The sequence below is a fragment of the Anoplolepis gracilipes genome, chromosome 12 (genome assembly GCF_047496725.1).
Source record: "Anoplolepis gracilipes chromosome 12, ASM4749672v1, whole genome shotgun sequence".
Lineage (NCBI taxonomy): Eukaryota > Metazoa > Arthropoda > Insecta > Hymenoptera > Formicidae > Anoplolepis > Anoplolepis gracilipes.
The window spans coordinates 2056405-2080103 of NC_132981.1; the positions used below are offsets into that span (position 1 = coordinate 2056405).

General features: G+C 29.3%; 2 protein-coding genes across 2 annotated transcripts; both read left to right on the forward strand.

Annotated features, from left to right (window-relative positions):
* The first annotated feature begins 1853 nt into the window (after nt 1–1853).
* LOC140671911 (proto-oncogene tyrosine-protein kinase ROS-like) lies at nt 1854–14271 on the forward strand. The gene is made up of 17 exons (XM_072903629.1): nt 1854–2027; nt 2300–2534; nt 5345–5588; nt 5808–6083; nt 6163–6366; nt 7537–7890; nt 8001–8170; nt 8278–8638; nt 8752–9018; nt 9110–9415; nt 9770–9872; nt 9989–10624; nt 10858–12290; nt 12444–12560; nt 12674–12888; nt 13153–13623; nt 13821–14271. Exons 2-17 carry the CDS (start codon nt 2364–2366, stop codon nt 14178–14180), a joined length of 5688 nt encoding a protein of 1895 aa, XP_072759730.1. The 5' UTR covers nt 1854–2027; nt 2300–2363; the 3' UTR covers nt 14181–14271.
* A 734-nt stretch (nt 14272–15005) lies between these two features.
* On the forward strand, nt 15006–23689 carry LOC140672022 (tyrosine-protein phosphatase 10D-like). Its single transcript, XM_072903818.1, has 9 exons — nt 15006–15027; nt 15397–15620; nt 18069–18312; nt 18541–18813; nt 18898–19089; nt 21259–21612; nt 22644–22816; nt 22925–23285; nt 23400–23689. Exons 2-9 carry the CDS (start codon nt 15453–15455, stop codon nt 23687–23689), a joined length of 2055 nt encoding a protein of 684 aa, XP_072759919.1. The 5' UTR covers nt 15006–15027; nt 15397–15452.
* The last annotated feature ends 10 nt before the right edge of the window (nt 23690–23699 follow it).

A 23699-nucleotide genomic window follows, 5' to 3' on the forward strand; every position in this document is an offset into this window, starting at 1 on the left:
CAATTTTGTTGTTTCGCTTGACGATTTCAAAACACAATGATGTGGCAAATAATACGTAGGCAATTCTTCATAGTTGTCATTTTTGTCATTTATTCGTTTCACGTGTCCGAGTATTAAGTAATCTTGCATAAATTGTGCATATTGTACCCTCAAATTTGCATCTCGTGCTAATTGTCTTTCTAAACCGTATAAACGCCACAATGCTATATCACGAGTATTACCTAGTGTCTTCAATTTATTTTCATCTATTGGTAATTTGACTATAAATCGTTCTAATTTATCTCTAGATACATTATTAATATAATGTTGCTCACAAAATTGCTCTATTACAAAATAATTATCACTGGCGCAAAATTCTTCTTCTATTTGCCAAAATTTTGTTAATTGATTATGTAGTTGTTCATTAGTAATTGCAAGATGAAATGATTTAATTTCTCTATTATGTACATACGTGAGACGTAGCATTATCTAACCGATCGGCAAGAATCGAGCCCAAATGTGTTTTTTGAAGTGTCGGATGATTTTGACATGAATTTACGCGACCGACACAAATTAGTTGCACCAACATAAGTCGATTCCTATTAATATATCAATATCCGAGCACCGATGAAAATCCGGATCAGCCAATTTAATATTATGTGGTATTAAAATTTTTTCTCGCTTGGTTGAAGACACAGGCAAACGTTCTGTGATACGATCGAACCATATGCACTCAATAGTTGTAGAAATTGCGTTCCTTTGCGATTGCAATTTTAATGTTACTGCGCTAGTTGTATTACTCGCCATTTCATTAATTCTCGTTAATTTAATATTACTTGAATAAGAATTTAATCGAAGCCGATTAGCGCATGCTTGTGTTATAAAGTTAGCTTGAGAGCCACTATCTAATAAAGCACGACACGGTTGTAACGGTTGTACCATCTACTATATTTACTATGGCTATCGAAAGTAAGATACAAACATTATAAGAAGATAGTAAAAGTGCGGTACCAAGGCTTGAAGGCAGGTTGCAGATGCCTCCCAACTGTCCATCAGAATTATACCAGTTGATGATGCGTTGTTGGAATGCAGAGAGTGCCAGACCAAATTTTAAACTTTGTTTGAAAAATATTATAACATTGAGAAAAGACTAAAAGATGCATTACTGAGTGAATATTACATAGTCGGCACAATTATTAATTTTGTAAATAATGAATTTTTTATGTATGTATAATATATATCACTGCCAGTAAAAACAAATTTTTGTACATCTATGATATATTTAAAAATATCACTATTGTTATATGCATGAATGTTTTTTAAAGACATTCATACACTTTAATAAGTCATTTTCAATTGTATGCATGTATAGTTGTATACAAAATGTATATATTATATAAAATAATAATAAATTAAATAAAATGATATGTAAATTATTAAATATTATATATAAACAAATATTTCTGTAATTGTACTGAATATCTATGAGAATAATTAATCAGAATATCTTTTTACTAATCTAACGTGATATCTTTATGTCAAAGAAAAAATTTATTAATAAATAAAGATAAAACATTTTTAAAAATTTACATATTTATTAATTATTATTTTTTATCAAACAATTATTAGAAAGCGTAATTCCTTGTGAAATAGCGCCAAGTATCTTTCTGAAAAAAAATGAATTGCAAGCAGAGCAAATTAAAAGTCATGGTTCAACTAAAATGGTTACTTTGAATCGACTACCCAAACTGGTACTATGATTTCAATTAATATAATCAATAGAATCACCAATCACACAAACGCAAACACGTTATAAGTCACTCTTCTCCAATTGCATGAGACACATATTCTCGACCGTTAAGAACAACAGACATGAATAGTAGGTCCTGAGAATACGCAGAGTATGTACATAAAAAAAACAATTGTCACAGTTACAGTTTTTAATATAAAATAAAATAAAATTAAACATATAAAAAATATCTAAGTAGATTAAAGTTTTGCGCATGAATAGTGGCAGTGAAGATCTGTAATTCTGTAATTTTTGGAATGTATGTAATAAACATTTGTTTATTAACATTTGTTTTGCTTTCCATCGGATGTATACGTGTCAGTTCACAGCATCTTAATTGACTTTCAAGGAAAAAAGTGAACATTTATTTATAAAAAGTTTTTTAATTTAAACGTATATAAAATGCTTTGTAATCGGTTATAAAGAAAAGGAACTTTGAAAAAATATGTCATGATTTATATATTAATCAAATTTCAAAAAATAATATACGTAAGAATACATCAACTTGATTAGTACATTTCTATGTTTCAGAATATCGATAAAATTAATATTTATAGGTGAACTACCAAGAATTGCTTGAAAGAAAGCTGATTAAATGCAAGTATTACAAAAGGGCAAAATTATTATGTTAAAAGCGGTAATATATGTTTTACTGGAAGTGTTAATGTTAGTAAGAGTGGTCATCTTGTCGGATTCGGAAGATAGTATAGCTCCAAACAGCTTTCAGGAAGAGTGTTCTATGTGTCCAAATCAAACCTTGACACAGGTAAAAAAGATTATTTTATTAAATATATATAATAACATTAAATGTATTGTAAATAATGCAAGTTATTTATGTATATATAATTAAAATTATATAATGCGTAATCAAAATTGATAGTTTGAGTAAGAATGTATAATTTGGTATAGTGTTTGTCAATTTCTCATTTTGAAATTATCACATAGTAAAAATAGATATTATATAATATTAAATTAAATTAAATTTTGAAGCAGTTTATTACAATATAATCGTAATCCACGCTTTTGTAATTGAGATATTTAAGAATAGCAATTTTTGACATTAATAATTCCGTTGATTTTGCTTACAGTTACATATTTTTTGTAATATCTAAAACAATTTACTCTAAATATTTATTTGTTTTTATATAGTAAAATTAGTACTAAATTATATTTAATATATTTACCAAATCAATATATAAAAAATTAACATTCTTTGAATTAAGGATAGTTGTATGTGTACAGCTAAATATCGATATTGTAAAATATTAATATTTAAAACAGTTTTAGATGTCATCTCAATTTATATTTCAGTATCAATTAACTTTGAAGTCAATAATTAAATCATGTGCGCAATAGCAACCACTCTCTGTCACTCGATTTTATGTGCAATTTATCATTCAATGTATATCAATATATATTTTGAACAAATATAAAAATTAAAAATATCTATCATCGTTTCTCATTAAGATTTGAATTAAAAATACAATAAAAAGAAGATATTTTATAAAATTTTTAAATACTCAAATATTATTTTAAATATAAAATTAAATTTAACTTTGTAGCAGTACATTACAATTTAATCGTAACGCATGCTCTGTAATTGATATATTTAAGAATAGAATTTTTTGACACTAATGATTTCGTTGATTCTGCTTATAGTCTCTGTTACCTTTATGAAATATGCTCTGACACCTTTTCTAATTTATATTTCACTAATTTTTTTGTAATATCTAAAACAGTTTACTCTAAATATTTATTTTTTCAAAATAAAATTAGTACTAAATTGTATTTAATATTTAATAAAATCAATATATAGAGAATCAACATTCTTTTAGTTAAAAATAGTTGTATGTGTACAGCTAACTAACGATATTTGTAATATGTTATTATAATATGTAAAATAGTTTTAAATGTCATCTCAATTTGTATTTCAAATATCAATTAACTTTGATGTCAATAGTTAAATCATGTGCGCAATAACAGCCACTCTCTGCCACTTGATTTTATATGCAATTTATCATTCAATGTATATCAATATATATTTTGAACAAATATAAAAATCAAAAATATCTAACACCGTTTTTTATTATGATTTGAATTAAAAATACCATAAAAAAAAATTTAGTAAAATTTCTAAATACACAAATTTATGCGATTTTTATAATTTCCAATAGATAACAAATAAAAATGAAATAATAATAGTAATAAAAAACATATTTACTTTTTAAATAAATATAAACATTGTTAAAACTACAATAATTTTGAACACACTTATAAGAAAAAAGTCAAGTAAAAGTGGAGTTGTTTAGTTGAAAAAGTTAAAACCGAAATGTGTAAAGAAACTAAATTATAAATTAAAAAAATCGAATTATTTATAAGCAAAAGTTTAAATACAGCAACAATTAAAAAATGTTAAACTTTTTATGACTTATTTGTTAAAAAAAAGTCATAAATTTTTCTTATTAGCTCTCTTATTAACCCATTCTCATGTAACTTTCTTTTTAATATACAAAAACTATTTGACATATATTTTATATTTATACCAAGAAAGGTTGTTGAAAAAAGGCAACTTATACTTTTCGAAAAACAGACGCTTAGACGCGTTCTTGAATCGAGTAAATTGACAAGCCTGAAATACAAGGTCAACAAATTAATCTCTCGCTGTTTCGAATATTCACTCAGCGGTTCTTTTTTTATTAAAGAATTAAAAGTTTAAATTATTATTACATAACAAAATCCATCTCTTTTGATATTCCATATTCAAAAGCATATTTTATATTAATGAAAAATTTATACACATTATGTCTATTTTAGAAGAAATATAAGTATAGATATTTACTTCTTTACAAATGAAATTAATAATTATTTGATGTTCGTATACCAAATATCATTTATATCATCTATCAACACGTCAACAATAATGTTATAGATTCGTATTTTTATCACGTTTTAGGAACGCACTGTTTTTCGGTATGTATGTACTACTATATCTCATATATGCGATTTTTCGACTTGACAAGTCTGAAATATAGGTCAACGAGATGATCTTTCACTATTTCGAATATTTACTCAGTTGTCCTACTTTAGTTAAACAATAATTAAAGAATTAAATTTCTATTTCGTAGGACTGGATCCATCTTATGTGATATTCCATATTTAAAAGAATATTCTATATTCAATGATTTTTTCATGTTATGTATTTTAGAAGAAATACAGCTAGATATTTATTTTTTTACGAATAAAGTTATTTCATTAATTATTTCATGATCATATATCAAACATCATTTATAGCAAATCCTCTATCAACGCGGCAACAACAATGTTATAGATTCGTATCCTTCCTACGTTCTCCGGAGACACATTGTTTCCTCAATATGTACATACTATTGTAAATCCGCGATATATAACAAATTATACTTATATATATGTATATCGATATATACTATTTGTTTCCAATAAACAACTGTCTTTCAATTTTTTGACTCTCACTTGACACATTTCAATTTTGAGTGAATAATTTTTCAAATATGATATATGCGTGCAAATAAACGGCAATTCTTATGTGCTTTATCACAGGTCACATACTCGGCTGATCTCGCAATCGAGATACCAGATAATCTAAACCAGAATGGGTCTTGGTACCGTTTAGATTACAGCCCACCTGTTGGTTTTCCACCGCCAAATACCACTATAGCCGCCACCGAGATCGGTGATGTCGTAAAGTTTAAGGGCTTGCCTGGCACGAGATATGAATATTGGTTGTATTACAGCAATAGTACTCTTCATGACTATCTGACGTGGACCGCCTCGATTACGACTCGTACGTGGATCGAGTGTTGTGCGATAAAATTATTTTTAATAGCGCATTTTTTTAACAGTACTCCCTTATATAAATATAGACAATTTGTTTTCTTCGCTACTTTTCGAATTAAACAGTTTTATCGTCTAAAAGCACAATTTATTTACATAAACAATTAAAAGACATGCAATAGAGATTCTTAAGTAAAAGGTCAGTCAAAATAAAATTTCATTCTCTTAGCACCCGATCCACCTAGAAATTTGACAGTATCGGTACAAAATGGAACAACTGCGATCGTATATTGGTCACCTCCGGTCCAAGGAAATTATTCCGGTTTTCTGTTGCGGACGCAGAGTTTCAACGATATTCAAAATCTTAAGACCAAAGTCATACCAGTCGACTCGGTGTCATATACATTCGGAAATCTCTTTCCTGGTGCTACGTATTCGCTTCAGCTCTTCACCGTGTTGGATGTCAAGGAGAGCGTTGTTTACATCAGCAGAAACTTTACAACAAGTATATATATTTGAAAATAATGCCTAAGTTTTTTTCTGTAAATTTCGCATACAAATATATCGCATTTAATTATTTTTAGAACCGAATACTCCGGAAAAATTTATTGTTTGGTTCGATAACGGAACGGTGCTGTTGGTGCAATGGCAGCCACTTTATCTTGCCGGAATATACGCGCACTACAAAGTTAGTATAGATCCACCGGATACCATAGAATCTGTTCTCTATGTGAAGCATGAGAATGAGTTTGCTGTGGCACAGGCAATTTTTAAAGGACTCGTTCCAGGTCAGCTGTTTGCTGTCACGTAATTACATGTGCTAGGCACTATCGGATATACCAAATTAACAACATTGTGTGTAATTTACGTAAACGTATTTTAAGACACACTGTTACGTTTTGTGAAAAATCAATTTTAATGAAACAGGGACTGCGTTTGTATTTTCTTTTTTTTTTAAGTTGCAATATGTATATGTTACAAAATATTTATACGCGTTAAAATTGAATCGGGCTCATTGATTTTTTTTCTGAATATACGAATCAAAACTATTGTAACAATAAGCAGATCGCGGAGAAAGTACGCGTCTGCAGTTAAATAGCGCAGCTCATGAATTCCAAAACAAGTAAATTGTACGTTTGTACAACAGTAAATTGTATAGAAGTTAGTCAGCTGGAGGAGATATCACTCTAACAATAAGACAATTGTATTAATACTTACTTTTTCTAAAACAAACTAGAATCTATTTAAAAGACCTTAAGCAGACCTATAAAAAGAAATTACATACGTTAGAGAAATTAATTTATTCATTATATAAAACAAATAATTAAGAAGCACTCATTTAAGTTTAATTAAGTTGTTTATCAAATTCTACTTAATATGTTACAGATGTTTAATTTACTTGATTGTACAAGTGCAATGAAATCTGTTATCACAACTGTTATCTGCGGTATTTCTTAGAAAATTAATTGAGTAATAAGAAAAGCGTATGTTAGGAAAATTTAAAATAAAATTGTTTAGCTTTTGAAGTTTGAATAAAATGAATACTTAATAGTCTATTGATTTATATTTATGCGTTTTTTCAATTCTCAGATATGCTTGACGTAATCAAATACACTTAAATAATACTAATAGTTAAATTATTAACTCAACTTGATTGTGCCTTATGTATTAAATATTTAATATTAATAAACTTAATTATATAGAAAATTTGGAACAAATACACAGAGATTTTGGACAATCAAAGTTATTCGGTTTAAAGCTTGTCATAAATCAACCATTAGTGATGACAATTAAGATTTAAAAAATGTAATATTTATTATATATACTAAATTGCGATATAAAATTGTAATTAATATTTAAACATAAATAGATATATCCATTTATAAAAATTACACGATTATTATAAGTAGAAATTAACGAGTATATATATATTTTTCTTAATTTTTTTCATATTACAGGCAGAGCATACAACATTTCCGTGCAGACAATTACCGAGAACGAAACGTCCGCGCCCCTCATAGCTCAGTATCGCACTAGACCGTTGCCTCCCCTTAATGTAACCTTAGATAAATCTTCCATAACGTCGACTTCCTTCTGCATGTTTTGGAATCCACCCAATGGAACTTCCGAGTTCGACATGTATCAAATATCGCTCGCTAGTAATCGGAATCTCGCGCCAATCAGGCGAAACAGACACGACAAGAACAAATGGAAATTCAAAAACTTACAGCCTGGTAACACGTATGAAGTGGTCGTGAAGACGGTTTCTGGCAACACTACCAGTTTGCCGACTAGAAAAAGTGTTACTCTGAGTACGTTGGCGGTATTTTCTCTTAATTTAGAGCCTGCTAGAATTGATGTACTTTTCATATGATTATTTAATTAGTACAAGGTTTTATGATTTTTTTTTTTGTATTTTTAGAGCCACTACCTGTTTACGATCTTAGAGCGATCGATGAAGAAGCTGATCAGGTGACTGTTGTCTGGACTCCGGAGAGTTCCAGTATACAAGACAGTTACAAGTTACAATACCACGAGGTGGAAACGACGATTGGTGGCGATAGTAACACTTTGACGACTAATATAACAAAGGTTTTATAAATTATTCAATAAAATAATTTATTCTTTTAATTATTGCCTAATTTGTTTTAATCAAATAATTTTGATTTATTCTTTTAATGTAATTGTTAAATTTGCAGGTTAGTTTGACTCTGCTGCCCGGAAGAAATTATTTCATAATAGTACAAGCAATTAGCAATAAAGCCGAGTCAAACGAAGCCGTTTTATATCAAGCAACCAGTCCAGCCAGTCCCGTGATCGAATATGTAAAGCCTATTGAAAAAGGTTTCAACATCTCTTGGAAGAACAATGTCAATTCTAAGCAGGAGAAATATGAAGTAATTTATAAGAGCGATGACACGGACACAAGTGTAAATGTCACTCTTACGGAGTCGCATATTGTCTTAAGAGATCTTTATCCTGGTGCCCTATATCAAATTGAAATTTTCGCCATTAGTCATGGACTTCGAAGCAAGCCGAAGGATTTTGTAGTATGTTTTCGTAAGTAATAATCATGATCTAAATCCTTTACACTTTATATTTTATTTAAATGCAGTATTTGGTATTAAACACACAAGTTTGTTAGCTTACTAATGATCAGAATTATTTTTTAGCGCCTCTCCCACCGAAGAATGTCAGTATTGAGAAAATCACTAGCAATACTATTGTCATGTACTGGGAAGCTTCGACGGATTCAATATTTACTAACTATCTCGTCAGATATCGTACGCAAGACGACCATAGCTGGATCAAATCCTTAAATGTCCGTGCCACGGAAGTGAAAGTGGATATGACACCCGGTGAGAGATATATTATACAAGTAAACACTGTCAGTCATTACGTTGAAAGTCTGCATTCATTGCAAATGAATTACACAATCAGTAAGTATAATACATATATACCATAATTTTTAGTAATAGTTAATAGTATATTTAAATAATTAACAGCGCGACTTTGTTTATGTCATTTTAGGGCCTAATCCAGTTTCAAATATCAACTCATATCAAATCATCAACTCTACCAACTTAATTCTCGAATGGCTGCGACCAAAAGGTCGTATCGAGGGTTATTTTATAAGATGGTGGCCAATAAATAATCTAAAGGATAAGAGAACGAAAAACGTCAGCGAAACCAACGATAGTAGTTTTAATGAGAATGCTGTGCAAATTAGAGAGGTTCTGCTGGACAACCTAATGCTTGAAGAACAGTATGTCTTCATCATCCATACGGTGTCTTATGGTATAATTAGCGACATTGGTAATTTAACCACAAAAATAAGTGAGTGCACCAGCCTTTTTCTGTCCATCTTTGATGATAGACTTAAAATGCTAACAAAAAAGAAATTATTTTACTTCACACACTTAACGTCTAACAAAAAATATAATAGTTGACGTCTTACCAGAAGACCGGAAAGATTTCAGAGCAAATGCTGTATCGAATGTCATTGATCGCACAACACGTGATAAAGTTGTGACACTTTGCTGCATAATCGTAAATTAATTACTGTCATCTTTAATGGCAGAGATAAAATGTTACAAACGATTATTTAATTCCAATAATTTTATATTCAGTTATTAATATTAAAAATTTGTACATAATATAGTATTATTATCGCGGTATTTAAATTTGTAGAGTACATTCCAGAGTACTTTTCAAGCAAGCCAACATCTCCCAGAGCATTCGTGGAATTTCACAATAGATTTATAAGTAAAACAGACATTTCCGTGACATTCAGGTAAAAAATATACATTTTTAGTGTATATTTCTTTCAAATTTAACGATATTAAAAACGTTAATTCTGTTATAAATTTACTAAATATAAAACCAATAAAATTGTGTTTTTTTGGACAGATGGAACCAACCTGAATTTACACATGACTTAATACAAGGTTACACCGTGCAGTGTTGGTTTATAAAGAATCAAGATATGATTCCAATCTGCAACGAGAAAAATATTCCCGTTACGAAATTGGAGAATACGGTGCAGAATTTAACATCTAACACGACATACTATTTTAGAGTACGAGCGCATACTAAAATTGGTGTTAGTCCTTACACAGATTTAAATGTATCAACCACAAATGAAAATCCAATACCACAATTATTGACAGTATCGAATGACGGTATTGATATATGGGACCTGGATTTAAAAACCAACAAAACTACTATTTCCGTACAAAATGTATTAGAAGTCGCTTATTCGATAGCGGAACATAAAATTTATTGGATCGATATCACGAGAAATCTAATGACATGGGAAATGAATGAAAATAATATCACAAAAATAGCTCGGCTTCAAAATAATGCAAGCAATCTTTGCATCGATTGGGTAGCAAGAAATCTGTATTGGAAGGAATTTGACTTAGAGTTATATAGATATGTCATTATGAAGCTCGACTTAACAATGTGGCAAGATGGCATAGTCAAATTTGATAAGATTTTAATCTCACCAAATTTCCATAGATTTACTGTACTGCCATTTATAGGGTACGTTAACTATCATCTATTTAAAGAAATGAACAATTTTTTTATTAAAGATTTGTAATTTATCTATAAATTTATATGACTTTGTAATTAAGATCATTTCTCTTAAAAGTCACATTAACACATATTTATATAAATTTTGAATATTTACTATAAGAGTTTTTGCTAGTCTTTAAATAATGTTCTATTTTAAAAAAAATGTATAATACAATAACTAAAATATTTATATTTTTTAGAATTGTATATTGGAATTTAAATCATATAAAGTTAATGCAATTAGATTTCGATGGAAAACACGCACAAATCTTTCAAACAAACACATCCTATATATGCTACGCCTTTTTGAATGCATTAATGTTGTCAAGACAAAAAAAGCGAGATTTCTCCATGAAAATTGACAACACAAACATTGAGAAGCCACTAATTTATTGGACATCGAGAGATTACGTCATTGTGACAGACGTTTATAATTGTATATGGAATTTCATTTTAAATGTCACAGAAATTAGTTATGAAAGAAGTTTCAACTTTTTAACAATTGACAAAACAAACATATACATTTCTACAGACAACAATGATATTTATGTTTTGAGAAAAAAATATGCACGTCTCAAAAGCGTCAATGCATTTAAATATATTCAAAAAATAAAAATTTCTTACCCAATTACTAGATTTTATGCTTTTGGTAAATCTTTACAATCATACCCTCCGACCAGATGTCTGACACCTAAAGAAAAAGTTTACAACATTAAAATAATGGAAGTAATGACAGACAGCATCATTGTAAATTTTACGGAACCGGTTCGCAAGAATGGATGCGAAGAATACAATTTACCTACTACTCTATATACTATACATATAAGCCATTGTCTAGACAATGGCTTTAATAAGTTCAAAAAATTCAAAGTACAGACGTATGAGCGTTATTATGAAATTCAGAATTTAACACCGCTTACAGAGTATGAATTGCAGTTAAACCTAAGCAATTTTTACGTAGATCGGTTATCGATGAATCCTATATTAGGTTTGGATGACACACTATTTATTAGAACTAAACCGGGCAAACTTAATGCACCGGAAAACATAACGGTTCAAATTCTGACATCTACTATAATGGCAGTTCAATGGATGCCGCCCAAGAAACTAAACTGCGTGCCCGTTACCTTTGAAGTGCATTGGAAGTCACTTATTTTGCTAGACAGAATACCACACATGGGGGAACAAGTAATTAAAATGCCTCAATATACGGCAGATGGCATGTTTTTTACAAAAATTCAGTTGCTATCTGCACATGAGTACTTGATATATGTGCGTGTATATCCTTCTAATTTCAGCGATTTTTACAACGACAGTTCAAGTAAGACCATTCGCACATACTTGGAACCGAACAATGTCACTTTAAGCGGAGTCAGCATAAACACTATGAACATATCTTGGATTCCGAGTACCAATCTGGCGGTTCTTTGTGCGTTAAAATACAAAAATGATTTGACAGAAAATTGGCACACAACAAACAATATTAAGGTGAACTATAAAGAAAAAGTAACATTCTACATAAAAAATTTACAACCGGAAACTTCATATCAGTTTCGCTTAATGCTGAGATATTTAGAGTACGAGGAAAACTTTACATGGCCATCTGATGGAAGATTTACTTTTTCAACATTAGGTAAGCAAGAGAAGATACTATAACACATATTAAATGTTTATTTAAAATATAAAAATGTTTAACAAATTTTAAAAATTATAAATAATGAAGTTACAAGAAGTAGAAATAAGTTTGAAAACAAAAATTTTAAAACCATAATTTTGCTTAATTAAGGTGATATCTCGAGCACTCCTGGAATGTTAGCTACGCAATATTATTCACCGTTGACGTTAATTATTACTGGTATAGTTATTGTTGTTATAGTATTTTGCGTCTGCTACTTTTACTATTGTAAGTATATTTGGTACGTTTCTGAAAAAGTTAACTTACTTATTGTTAAATGTAAATATTACATATTCTACATCTATACATATTGTTAAATAAGTATATTGTAATTTTAATAGTACATCGAAAACGCAAAGAAGGTAATGAGCAAGTTTTACCTCCTATAATTACCGACATCCAACTAGCGAGTTTAGATTTGATGCCTACTAAGAATATTATTCAGTTCAATACGTCATACGGACCTATGTCGCAATGTAATTTGAATAAATTGATGAAAATCAAACGTGAGCAAATTACAATAACAGAACTTCTTGGTAGCGGCGCATTTGGAGAGGTAAATATTAATTTTCTAATGCAATTTTTGACGCCATTTTGTTTTAGATGACAAGATATTAAAATAAGATATGTGCATTCTTGAATAAAAATAATTATAATAGCTTTGCAGAATAACTTTTTATGAGAAAGATTATGTAACAAAATTTTTTTAAACAATATACTCATTTACTTTATTATTTTTAATTAAATTTATTATTATATCAAATGAAATATATTGTTACTTGACATGTGTATATTTAAATTAATGTCAAACATCTTATAGGTTTATCAAGGAAGAATGAAGAATTTAGAAAATCCGAGTATCGAGATGCCTGTTGCTATAAAAATGCTTCGAAGAAATGCTTCTTTGCGAGAGAAAGAAAAATTTTTAGAGGAGGTCAGGCTAATGAATCGCTTTCGATATAAACATGTGCTAAGATTGTTGGCCGTTTGCTCAGACGAAGATTCTCCATTACTCGTGTTGGAATTAATGGAAACTGATCTGCTAAAGTATTTGAGAGAGAGTCGAACATTGCAACCATCAGATTCACATGCTCTGCGTCTGCAAGATTTGCTCGCCATGTGCGAAGATGTTGCGCGAGGCTGTTGCTATCTGGAAAAATTACGTTTTGTACATAGAGATCTTGCCTGTCGAAATTGTTTAATATCCTCGAAAGATCGCGAGAATCGTGTCGTTAAAATTGGCGATTTTGGGCTAACTAGGGATATTTACAGAGACGACTATTATCGTATGGTAAATATACAATTATAAAAAAGAATTAAACTTTTTAAAAATATATTTTATTCTGTTTGAAAAATATGTTTAAGAAAAGTAAATTACTTTTATATGTATAAGACAAGAGATAAGTGTGCGGTATCTATTTTAGCACACATATTCTAAAAATTAACAACTTTAATCAGAAGAACTTTGTAAAAAAAATCATGTTTTAGAAAGGAGGTCTGGTTCCTATTTGTTGGATGGCACCAGAATCTTTAACGACGGGAAAATTTACTTCCCAGAGCGACGTTTGGTCATTCGGGGTATTAATGTGGGAAATTACATCGTTGGGTGAGCAACCCTATACTGGCAGAACTAACGTCGAAGTGGTAGATTATGTACGCACGGGAGGCAGATTGCCGATGCCGCTCAACTGTCCATCAGAATTATACCAGTTGATGATGCATTGTTGGAATGCAGAGAATGCCAGACCGAATTTTAAACTTTGTTTGGAAAATATTATAGCATTAAAAAAAGACATAGAAGATGCACTACTACATCAAGTGGATAATGAACAACCGGCAAATAATTAATTTTTTAAATAATTAATTTTTTATGTATGTCTATCACTTCTTGTGTAAACAAATTTTTGCACATTTATGATATATTTGAAAATACAGCTATTGTTATATGCATGAATGGTTTTTAAAGACATCCATACACTTTAATAAATCATTTCCAGTTGTATGCATGTATAGTTGTATACAAAATGTATATATTATATAAAATAATGATAAATTAAATAAAATAATATGTAAATTATTAAATATATAAACAAATATGTCTGTAATTGTACTGAATATCTATAAGAATAATTAATCAGAATATCTTTTTACTAATCAAACGTGATATGTTTATGTCAAAGAATAAATTTATTAATAAATAAAGATGAAAGATTTAGCAAAATTTACATATTTATTAATTATAATTTTTGATCAAACAGTTCTTAGAAAGCGAAACTCTTTTTGAAGTAGGGCCAAGTATCTTTCTTAAAGAAAATTACAAGCACAACAAAAAATCATGGTTAATTCTAAAGATTACTATAAGTCGATTACTCAGACTGTCACTAATACACTAATAATTCCAATAATATGCCCAATATAACCAGCAATCACAAAGCAATGCAAGTCCGTTATACGTCACTGTCCTCGAACCGCAATATTCACATATTACAGACCGTCAAAGTCGAGAGCAACAGACACGAATAGTGGGTCCTCAGAGCACGCATAGTGTGTATATAAGAGATACAATTGTCAGTTATAGGTTTTAATAATAAAATAAAATACATAGAAAATATCTAAGTAAATTAAAATTTTGCGCGTGAATAGTGGTATGAGTGGTAATGGTGGTGAAAATCTGTAATTCTGGGAGTTTCGGATTGTCTGTAATTTATTAAAATAATAATTATATGTTTATTTGCATTTAATTATTTATCTATTATAGTAAAAGAAATTACAGAAGTGGACTAACATTTTTTTCCTTTCAGTCGAATATATATACATGTCAATTCACAGCATCTTCGTCAACTTTCGGGGAAAAAAGTAAACGTTTATTTACCAAAAGTTTTATAATTTAAGCGTTAATAAGATGCATTGTAATCGGTAATAAAGAAAAATTTTGAAAAGTAACTTTGGAAAATATCTTACGATTAATATATCGAACAAATTTCAAAAAATAATATACGTAATAACATCATTTTGATTAGTACATTTGTATTATCCATAATATCGATAAAATTAATATTTATAGCTAAAAAAAAAAACCTCCAGGAATTATTTACTTCCACGAAAGCTGATTAAATTCAAATGTTACAAAAGGACAAATCTATTAAGTTAAATATGATATTATGTGTTTTACTGAAAGTGTTAATGTTAGCAAAAGTGGCCATCTTGTCGGATTCGAAAGATAGTATAGCTCCGAACAACTTCCAGAAAGAGTGCTTTCCTATGTGTCCAAATGAAACTTTCACACAGGTAAAAGATTGCTTTGTTAATTAAAATTGAATGTATTGTAAATAATACAAGTTATTTGTGTATATTTAATAATACAAGTATATTATTTAAATTGGTATATTATAATATATTGTTATGTCCCTGGGTATAATGTTCAACGTCATGTCTTGCCGCTTGATGTAAAGAATGATTTAAAGTTGTCTCTGGGATTTCGCGTGAGTTTCTTGTCAATAACGACGGATTTCACAGATTTTCGAGATAACTGTCAAGCTGTGCGGCCATATCTTTGACTGCTCCACTCTCTCTAATTCAAACGATTATTTATTTCGCATTGTGTTAGTGCATTGAACTGTGTTCTCATTAAAGTGATTATTTCTAATAAATCGCTTCTTCATTTGACTACTCGTGAGTGCCTTTCATGCCGTGCGCGTTCGATATATATAGCGATCCGGCGAACGTAACAATATTATAATATACATAATAATACAAGTTATTTGTGTAAATATAATTACAATTATATAATACATAACGAAATCATTAATATGAAAAATTACTATTCTTAAATACATCAATTACAAAAGCATATACATTACGATTAAGTTTTAATGTACTGTTTCAAAATAAACATAATTTCATAATATATAATATCTAATTTTACTGTGTCATAATTAAAATAAAAAAAAACAATCGTTTTGAAATTATGACACAGTAAAAATATATATTATATAATATTAAATTATGTTTCATTTTGAGAAGCAGTACATTAAAACTTAATCGTAATGTATATGCTTTTGTAATTGATATATTTTAAGAATATGAATTTTTGATATTAATGATTTCGTTGATTCTGCTTATAGTTTTTATTACATTTATGACACATTCTCTGACACTTTTTCTAATTTATATTTCACTAGTTTGTTTGCAATATCTAAAATAATTTTCCAAATATTTATGTATTTATTTATTTACTTTTGTATAACAAATTTAGTACCAAATTATATTTAATATTTAACAAAATCAATATATAGAAAATCAACAATTTTTTGAGTTACGGATAGTTGTATTTGTATAACTAAATATCGATATTTGTAAAATATTAATATTTAAAACAGTTTCATATCATTTCAATTAGAATTTCAAGTATCAATTAACTTTGGGATCAATATTTCAATCATATGCGCAATAACAGTCAGCACTAACTGCCACTTGATCTTATACGCAATTTATCTTTCAATACATATCAATTTATATTTTGGACAAAGTATAAGAGTTAATTTATAATATTATTTTTCCTTAAGATTTAAATAAAAAAAGAAAAGTAAAATGTATTAAAATTTCTAAATATATGAAAAATAAATATTAAAATTAAATATTCAACAATCAATTAGCATTGTGGAAAAAAAAACTTTAACGCTTAACTTTAACATACACAATATAACACATACATAAAATAAATGGCGCGTGCGTAGCATGCTCTTAAATTGTTCTAATAATAAAAAAATATATATTTATTTTTTAAATTTGAACATTGTTGAAATTTCCAATTATAACAATTACACTTTAAAAGGGATAAGTCAAAGTGGAGTTGTTTATTTGAAAACATTAAAACCGAAGTAGAGAAACCGAATTATGAATAAAAAAAATCAAATTATTCATAAGTACAATTTTAAATGCAGCAATTAGAAAATGCTAAGCTTCTCATGAGCTATTTATCAAAGAAAATAATCATAAATTATTCTTATTAGTTCTTTTATTATCTTATTCTTATGTAACTTCCTTTTTAATATACAAAATATATTTAATATATGTTATGTTCGAAGAAAGATGATTGAAAGGAAAAGGCAGTTTATATTATTCGAAGAATAGGTGCTTAAAGACGCGTTCTTAGATCGATTAAATTGACATTTCTGAAAAACAGATCAACGAGAAGAATTGATCCTTCGTTGTTTCGAACGTTCATTCAATGGTTTTTTTTAGTTAAATAATTAAATCTCTATTGGGTGGAACAGGATTCATCTTATATGATATTTCATATTTAAAGAATATTCCATATTCTATATAATAAAAAATTTATACATGTTATGTATGTTTTAAAAGAAACATAGCTAGATATTTATTCTTTAACCAATAAAATTATTAATTATTTAATGTTTGTATATCAATCATCATTTGTAGCAAAATTCTTCATTAATGCATCAACAGCAATATTATAGATTCGTATCTTTCCTTTCGTTTTTTGGAAATTCGCTGTTTCCCAGAATGAATGTACTACAATATGTCCACGATGTATCAGAATTCATACTTGAGATTAATCGAATATATCTATATCAACATACCATTTGATCCCAATAAACAACTAACGTTTAATCTTTAGATTTTCACTTGAAACGTTTCAGTTTTGAGTGAATAATTTTTCAAATATTACATAAGCGTGCGAATTAACGGCAATATCTATGTGGCTCACTGCAGGTCACGTACTCGGCTGATCTCGAGATCGAGATACCAGACAATCTAAACCAGAATGGGTCCTGGTACCGTTTAGATTACAATCCACCCGTTGGCTTTCCACCACCAAATAGTACTATAGCCGCCACCGAGATCGGTGATGTCATAAAGTTTAAGGGCTTGTCTGGCACAAGATACGTATATTGGTTGTATTACAGCAATAGTACTCTTCATGACTGGCTGACGTGGACGGCCTCGATTATGACGCGTACGTAAATCGATGTTGTTCGATAATAAATTTATTTTTAATAGCGCATTTTTTAAACAATGAACATTGTTTTAACAATGACAATTTGTTTTCTTCGCTATTTTACGAATTAAATAATTTTATCGTTTAAAAACACAATTTATTTTCTAAAATTAACGATTAAAAAGCATGCGATATAGATTCTTAAGTAAAAAATCAATTAAAATACAATTTTGTTTTTTTCATTAGCACCCGATCCGCCTTCAAACTTGACGGTATCGGTACCAAATGGAAAAACGGCGATCGTATATTGGTCACCTCCGGCCCAAGGGAATTATTCCGGTTTTGAATTGCGGATGCTAAGTTTCAGCGACAACCGATACCTCAAGATCAGAGTCCCAATCGACTCGGTGTCGTATACACTCGGAGATCTCACTCCTGGTGCTACGTATTCACTTCATCTTTTCACCGTGTTGGACGCCAAGAAGAGCGTTGCTTACACCAGCAAAAACTTTACGACAAGTATATATATATAATTGAGAGTAATTACTAAATATTTTTTCTGCAAATTTTGCATACAAATATGTCTCATTGAATTATTTTTAGAACCGAATACTCCGAGAAATTTTTATGTCTGGTTCAGGACCGAAACGACCCTAAAGATGAAATGGTATTCGCCTACCGGAATATACACTCACTACAAAGTTAACATAGATCCACCGGACGCCGTAGAATCCGTTCTTTATGTAGAGACAAAGGACCGTTCTGCACGGGCTGTTTTCAAAGGACTTGTTCCAGGTCAGCTATTTGTTATCACGTAATTAAATGTTACAATGTATATGTTACAGAATACACATGCTTTTAAATTGAATCGGCTTTATTGCTTCTTTTTTCTGGATATACGAAGCGAAATTATTCCAAGTAGACTCACGGAGAAAGAACATATCTGCAGTTAAATAGCGCAATTCGTGAATTCCAAGACAAGTAAGTTGTACAATTATAGGGAAACGTGGGATAGAACGGCACCGCGGGGTACAATGGTGCAGAGTCGATATCTTTTTACAGAGATGCTACTATGTCATGAAATATGTTGCAATTATTGTATTATTAGATGTCTCTTTCTGCGTGCTGTTATCAGTGGTCGCAATATTTTTAGTTGAAAGTTGTTATAAATTATTTAATGCACTTGCTGTACTCTCCGCGACTGAGTTGTAATTCTTCGATATATTTACATAAGGTAAACAATGAAATTCTATTTTTTATTACCGTAAATACATTTATGTTTTAAAATGATCTTATCTTATTAATTTCATACTGTGTCTATGTAAATATTGATTAATTATAATTTTTTATATGATCAAAAGTAAGTAAATACGTTTTGAGATTTAATGAAATATTAGCGCACAAAATGTTGTACTTTTTATTTTTATACTAGAGAAAGAAAGAGAGTATACATAGATGCTGTCTTTCAAAATAATACCAAAAATTATTACATTAAAGGATATTTTTCCATGTTTTAAAGAGAAAAATATTTATTATAACAAGAGAATTGTTTTTATTTATTAATTTATAGCTATCATTTAAAAATACAAATCTATATTCTTATGTTCTATATATCATATTATAATATACAACTTTTAAGAAGTTTTAGACATCAATGTTAATGAAATAAATAAGTTTTGGAGGTAGTCCATTATACTCCGCATGAAAAGCATATCACGAAAATCTAGACTTTTACTAAATCAATAATCTCGTCTATTTAAACTATTATTTTATAATAAACTTGTGTTTTTTCTTATAGTGGATATTCCAAAGAATATTTTTAGTAAAAAAAAGATCGATTTAATTTTTTTTAATATGTTGAAAACTTTCTCAATGCTTACGTTGGCCGTTCTACCCCACGTTCCTTTACAACAGTAAATTGTACAACAATTGGCCGGCTAGAGGAAATATCACTCTAACAAGGAACATGTCACAAGTGTCCGACACCGATTTAAATCTTCTTGAAATATGTTGTTAAATACAAAAATTTAAGAGACACATATTTTTTTGATACGTGCGCAATCTTATGTTTAAGAGTACTTAAATTTAGTGAAAAAAATTTTGGGTATACATTTGGGTATACACGTATAAAAAATACGTTTCTCTTAGATTCTTGAGTTTGACAACATATTTTGGGAATTAAGAAAATCAAATCGATTCCAAACAGTTGTGACATGTCCCTTGTAAGTACAATTGTATCAATACCTATTTTTTCTAAAAATAAAAACAAAAAATTAATTTAAAAGACTTTAAGCAGGCCTGTCAAAGAAAATTATATACGTTAGAGAAATTAATTTATAATTAATTACTTATTATATTAAATAAATTTTAATTTATTCATTATATTAGGTAATTAGCAAAGTATTAAGTTAGGTCTAATTAAGTTGTGTACCAAACATATCATTTTCTACTTGTTAGTTTAATTTACTTGATTATACGAATATAAAGAAATTCGTTATCGCAACTGTTATCTGCGATATTTTTTCAAAAGTTAATTGTGTAATAAGAAAAGAGAATGTTATATGAAAACATAAAGTAAAATTGCTTAGCTCTTAAAGTTTGAATCAAATCAATACGCAATAGTCTATTGATTTATATTCATGCGTTTTTCCAATTCTCAAATATGCTTGACGTAATTAAATAACACTAACAGTTAAATTATTAACACAACTTTATTGTGTTCTATGAATTAAATATTTAATATTAGTAGACTCAATTATATAGTAAATTTAAAACAAATACACATACATTTTGGATAATCAAATTTATTTGGTTTAGCTTTGGTTAAAGCTTGTCGTAAATCAATTGATGATCGTTATTGAAAGCAAAAAAAGCAATATTTATATATATTAAAAATTGCAATATATTTTAATTTTAGTAGTAAAAATCATTGAATTATATTTCTTAAATTTTTTCATATTACAGGTAGAGCATACAACATTTCCGTGCAGACTGTTTCCGAGAACGAAACGTCCGCGCCCACCACAGCTCAGTATCGTACAATGCCGTTGCCTCCCCTCAATGTGACCTTTGATAAATCTTCCGTAACGTCAACTTCCTTTCGCATATTTTGGAATCCGCCCAATGCAACTTCCGAATTCGACATGTATAAAATATCGCTCGATAATAACCGGAAGCTCGCGCCTATTAAGCAAAATCGACAAGACAAGAACAGATGGGAATTCAAGGATTTAGAGCCTGGCAAGACGTATGAATTTGACGTGCAGACGGTGTCTGGCAACACCGGCAGTTTGTTGGCTACAGGAAATGTCACTCTGAGTACGTTGTCCGCGTCGCATGTAGGGGAACATGGGGTAGGATGGCCAACGTAAGCATTGAGCAAGTTTTCAACATATTAAAAAAAAATAAATCTATCTTTTTTTTTACTAAAAATATTCTTTAGAATATCCACTATAAGAAAAAACACAAGTTTATTATAAAATAATAGTTTAAATAGACGAGATTATTGATTTAGTAAAAGCCTAGATTTTCGTGATATGCTTTTCATGCGGGGTATAATGGTCTACCTCCAAAACTTATTTATTTCATTAACATTGATGTCTAAAACTTTTTAAAAGTTGTATATTATAATATGATATATAGAACATAATAATATAAATTTGTATTTTTAAATGATAGCTATAAATTAATAAATAAAAACAATTCTCTTGTTATAATAAATATTTTTCTCTTTAAAACATGGAAAAATATCCTTTAATGTAATAATTTTTGGTATTATTTTGAAAGACAGCATCTATGTATACTCTCTTTCTTTCTCTAGTATAAAAATAAAAAGTACAACATTTTGTGCGCTAATATTTCATTAAATCTCAAAACGTATTTACTTACTTTTGATCATATAAAAAATTATAATTAATCAATATTTACATAGACACAGTATGAAATTAATAAGATAAGATCATTTTAAAACATAAATGTATTTACGGTAATAAAAAATAGAATTTCATTGTTTACCTTATGTAAATATATCGAAGAATTACAACTCAGTCGCGGAGAGTACAGCAAGTGCATTAAATAATTTATAACAACTTTCAACTAAAAATATTGCGACCACTGATAACAGCACGCAGAAAGAGACACCTAATAATGCAATAATTGCAACATATTTCATGACATGGTACCACCTCTGAAAAAAGATATCGACTCTGCACTATTGTACCCCCCGCGGTGCCGTTCTACCCCACGTTCACCTATTGCCTCTTAATTTAGTGCCTGCTGGAATCGATGCGCTTTTCTCGTGATTATTTAATAGATACATTGTTTCTTGATTTCTTTTCTGGTATTTTTAGAGCCACTACCTATTCACGATCTTAGAGTAGTGATCAATAAAAAAACTAATCCGGTAGAGGTATCTTGGACTCCAAACAATTTCAGTACACAAGACAGTTACAAGTTACGATACAACGAGTTGGAAACGACGATTGGTGGCGATAGTGACACATTGATGACTAATGAAACAAAGGTTTTATAAATTATTGAATAAAATAATTTCTCATAATTATTGCCTAATTCGTTTCAATCACGTTATTGCCATTTATTTTTTTTTTTGACGTAATTGTTAAATTTACAGGTTACTTTGTCTCTGCTGCCAGGAAGAAATTATTCTATAATAGTACAAGCAATTAGCAATAAAGTCGAGTCAAATGAAACCGTCCTATATCAAGCGACCAGTCCAGCCAGTCCCGTGATCGAATATGTAAAACCTATTGAAAAAGGTTTGAAAATCTCCTGGAAGACCGATGTCAATTCTAAGCAAGAGAAATATGAAGTAATTCATAAAAGGGATGACACGGGTAAAAGTGCAAATGTCACTCTTACGGAGTCGCATATTGTCTTAAGAGATCTTTATCCTGGTGCATTATATAAAATCAAAATTTTCGCCCTTAGTCATGGATTTCGAAGCGAGCCGCGTGTTTCTGTACAAGCTGTTCGTAAGTAATAATCATTCTCTAAATCTTTTAGACTTTATATTTTATTTCAATGCAGTATTTAGTATTAAACACACAAGTTTGTTAGTCTTACTAATGATCAGAATTATATTTTAGCGCCTCATCCACCGAAGAATCTCAGTATTGAAGAAATCACTAACAATATTATTGTCATGTTCTGGGAAGCTCCGACGGATTCAAAATTTACCGAATATATTGTCAAATACCGTACAGAAGACTATCCTAGATGGATCGAGCTTCCAAGCATTCGTAAATATACGGAAGTGAAAGTCGGGGATATGACACCCGGCGAGAGATATACTATACAAGTAAATACTGTTAGCCATAGAGTCAAAAGTCTATATCCATTGCAAATGAATCACATAATTAGTAAGTATTATATATAACATAATTTTC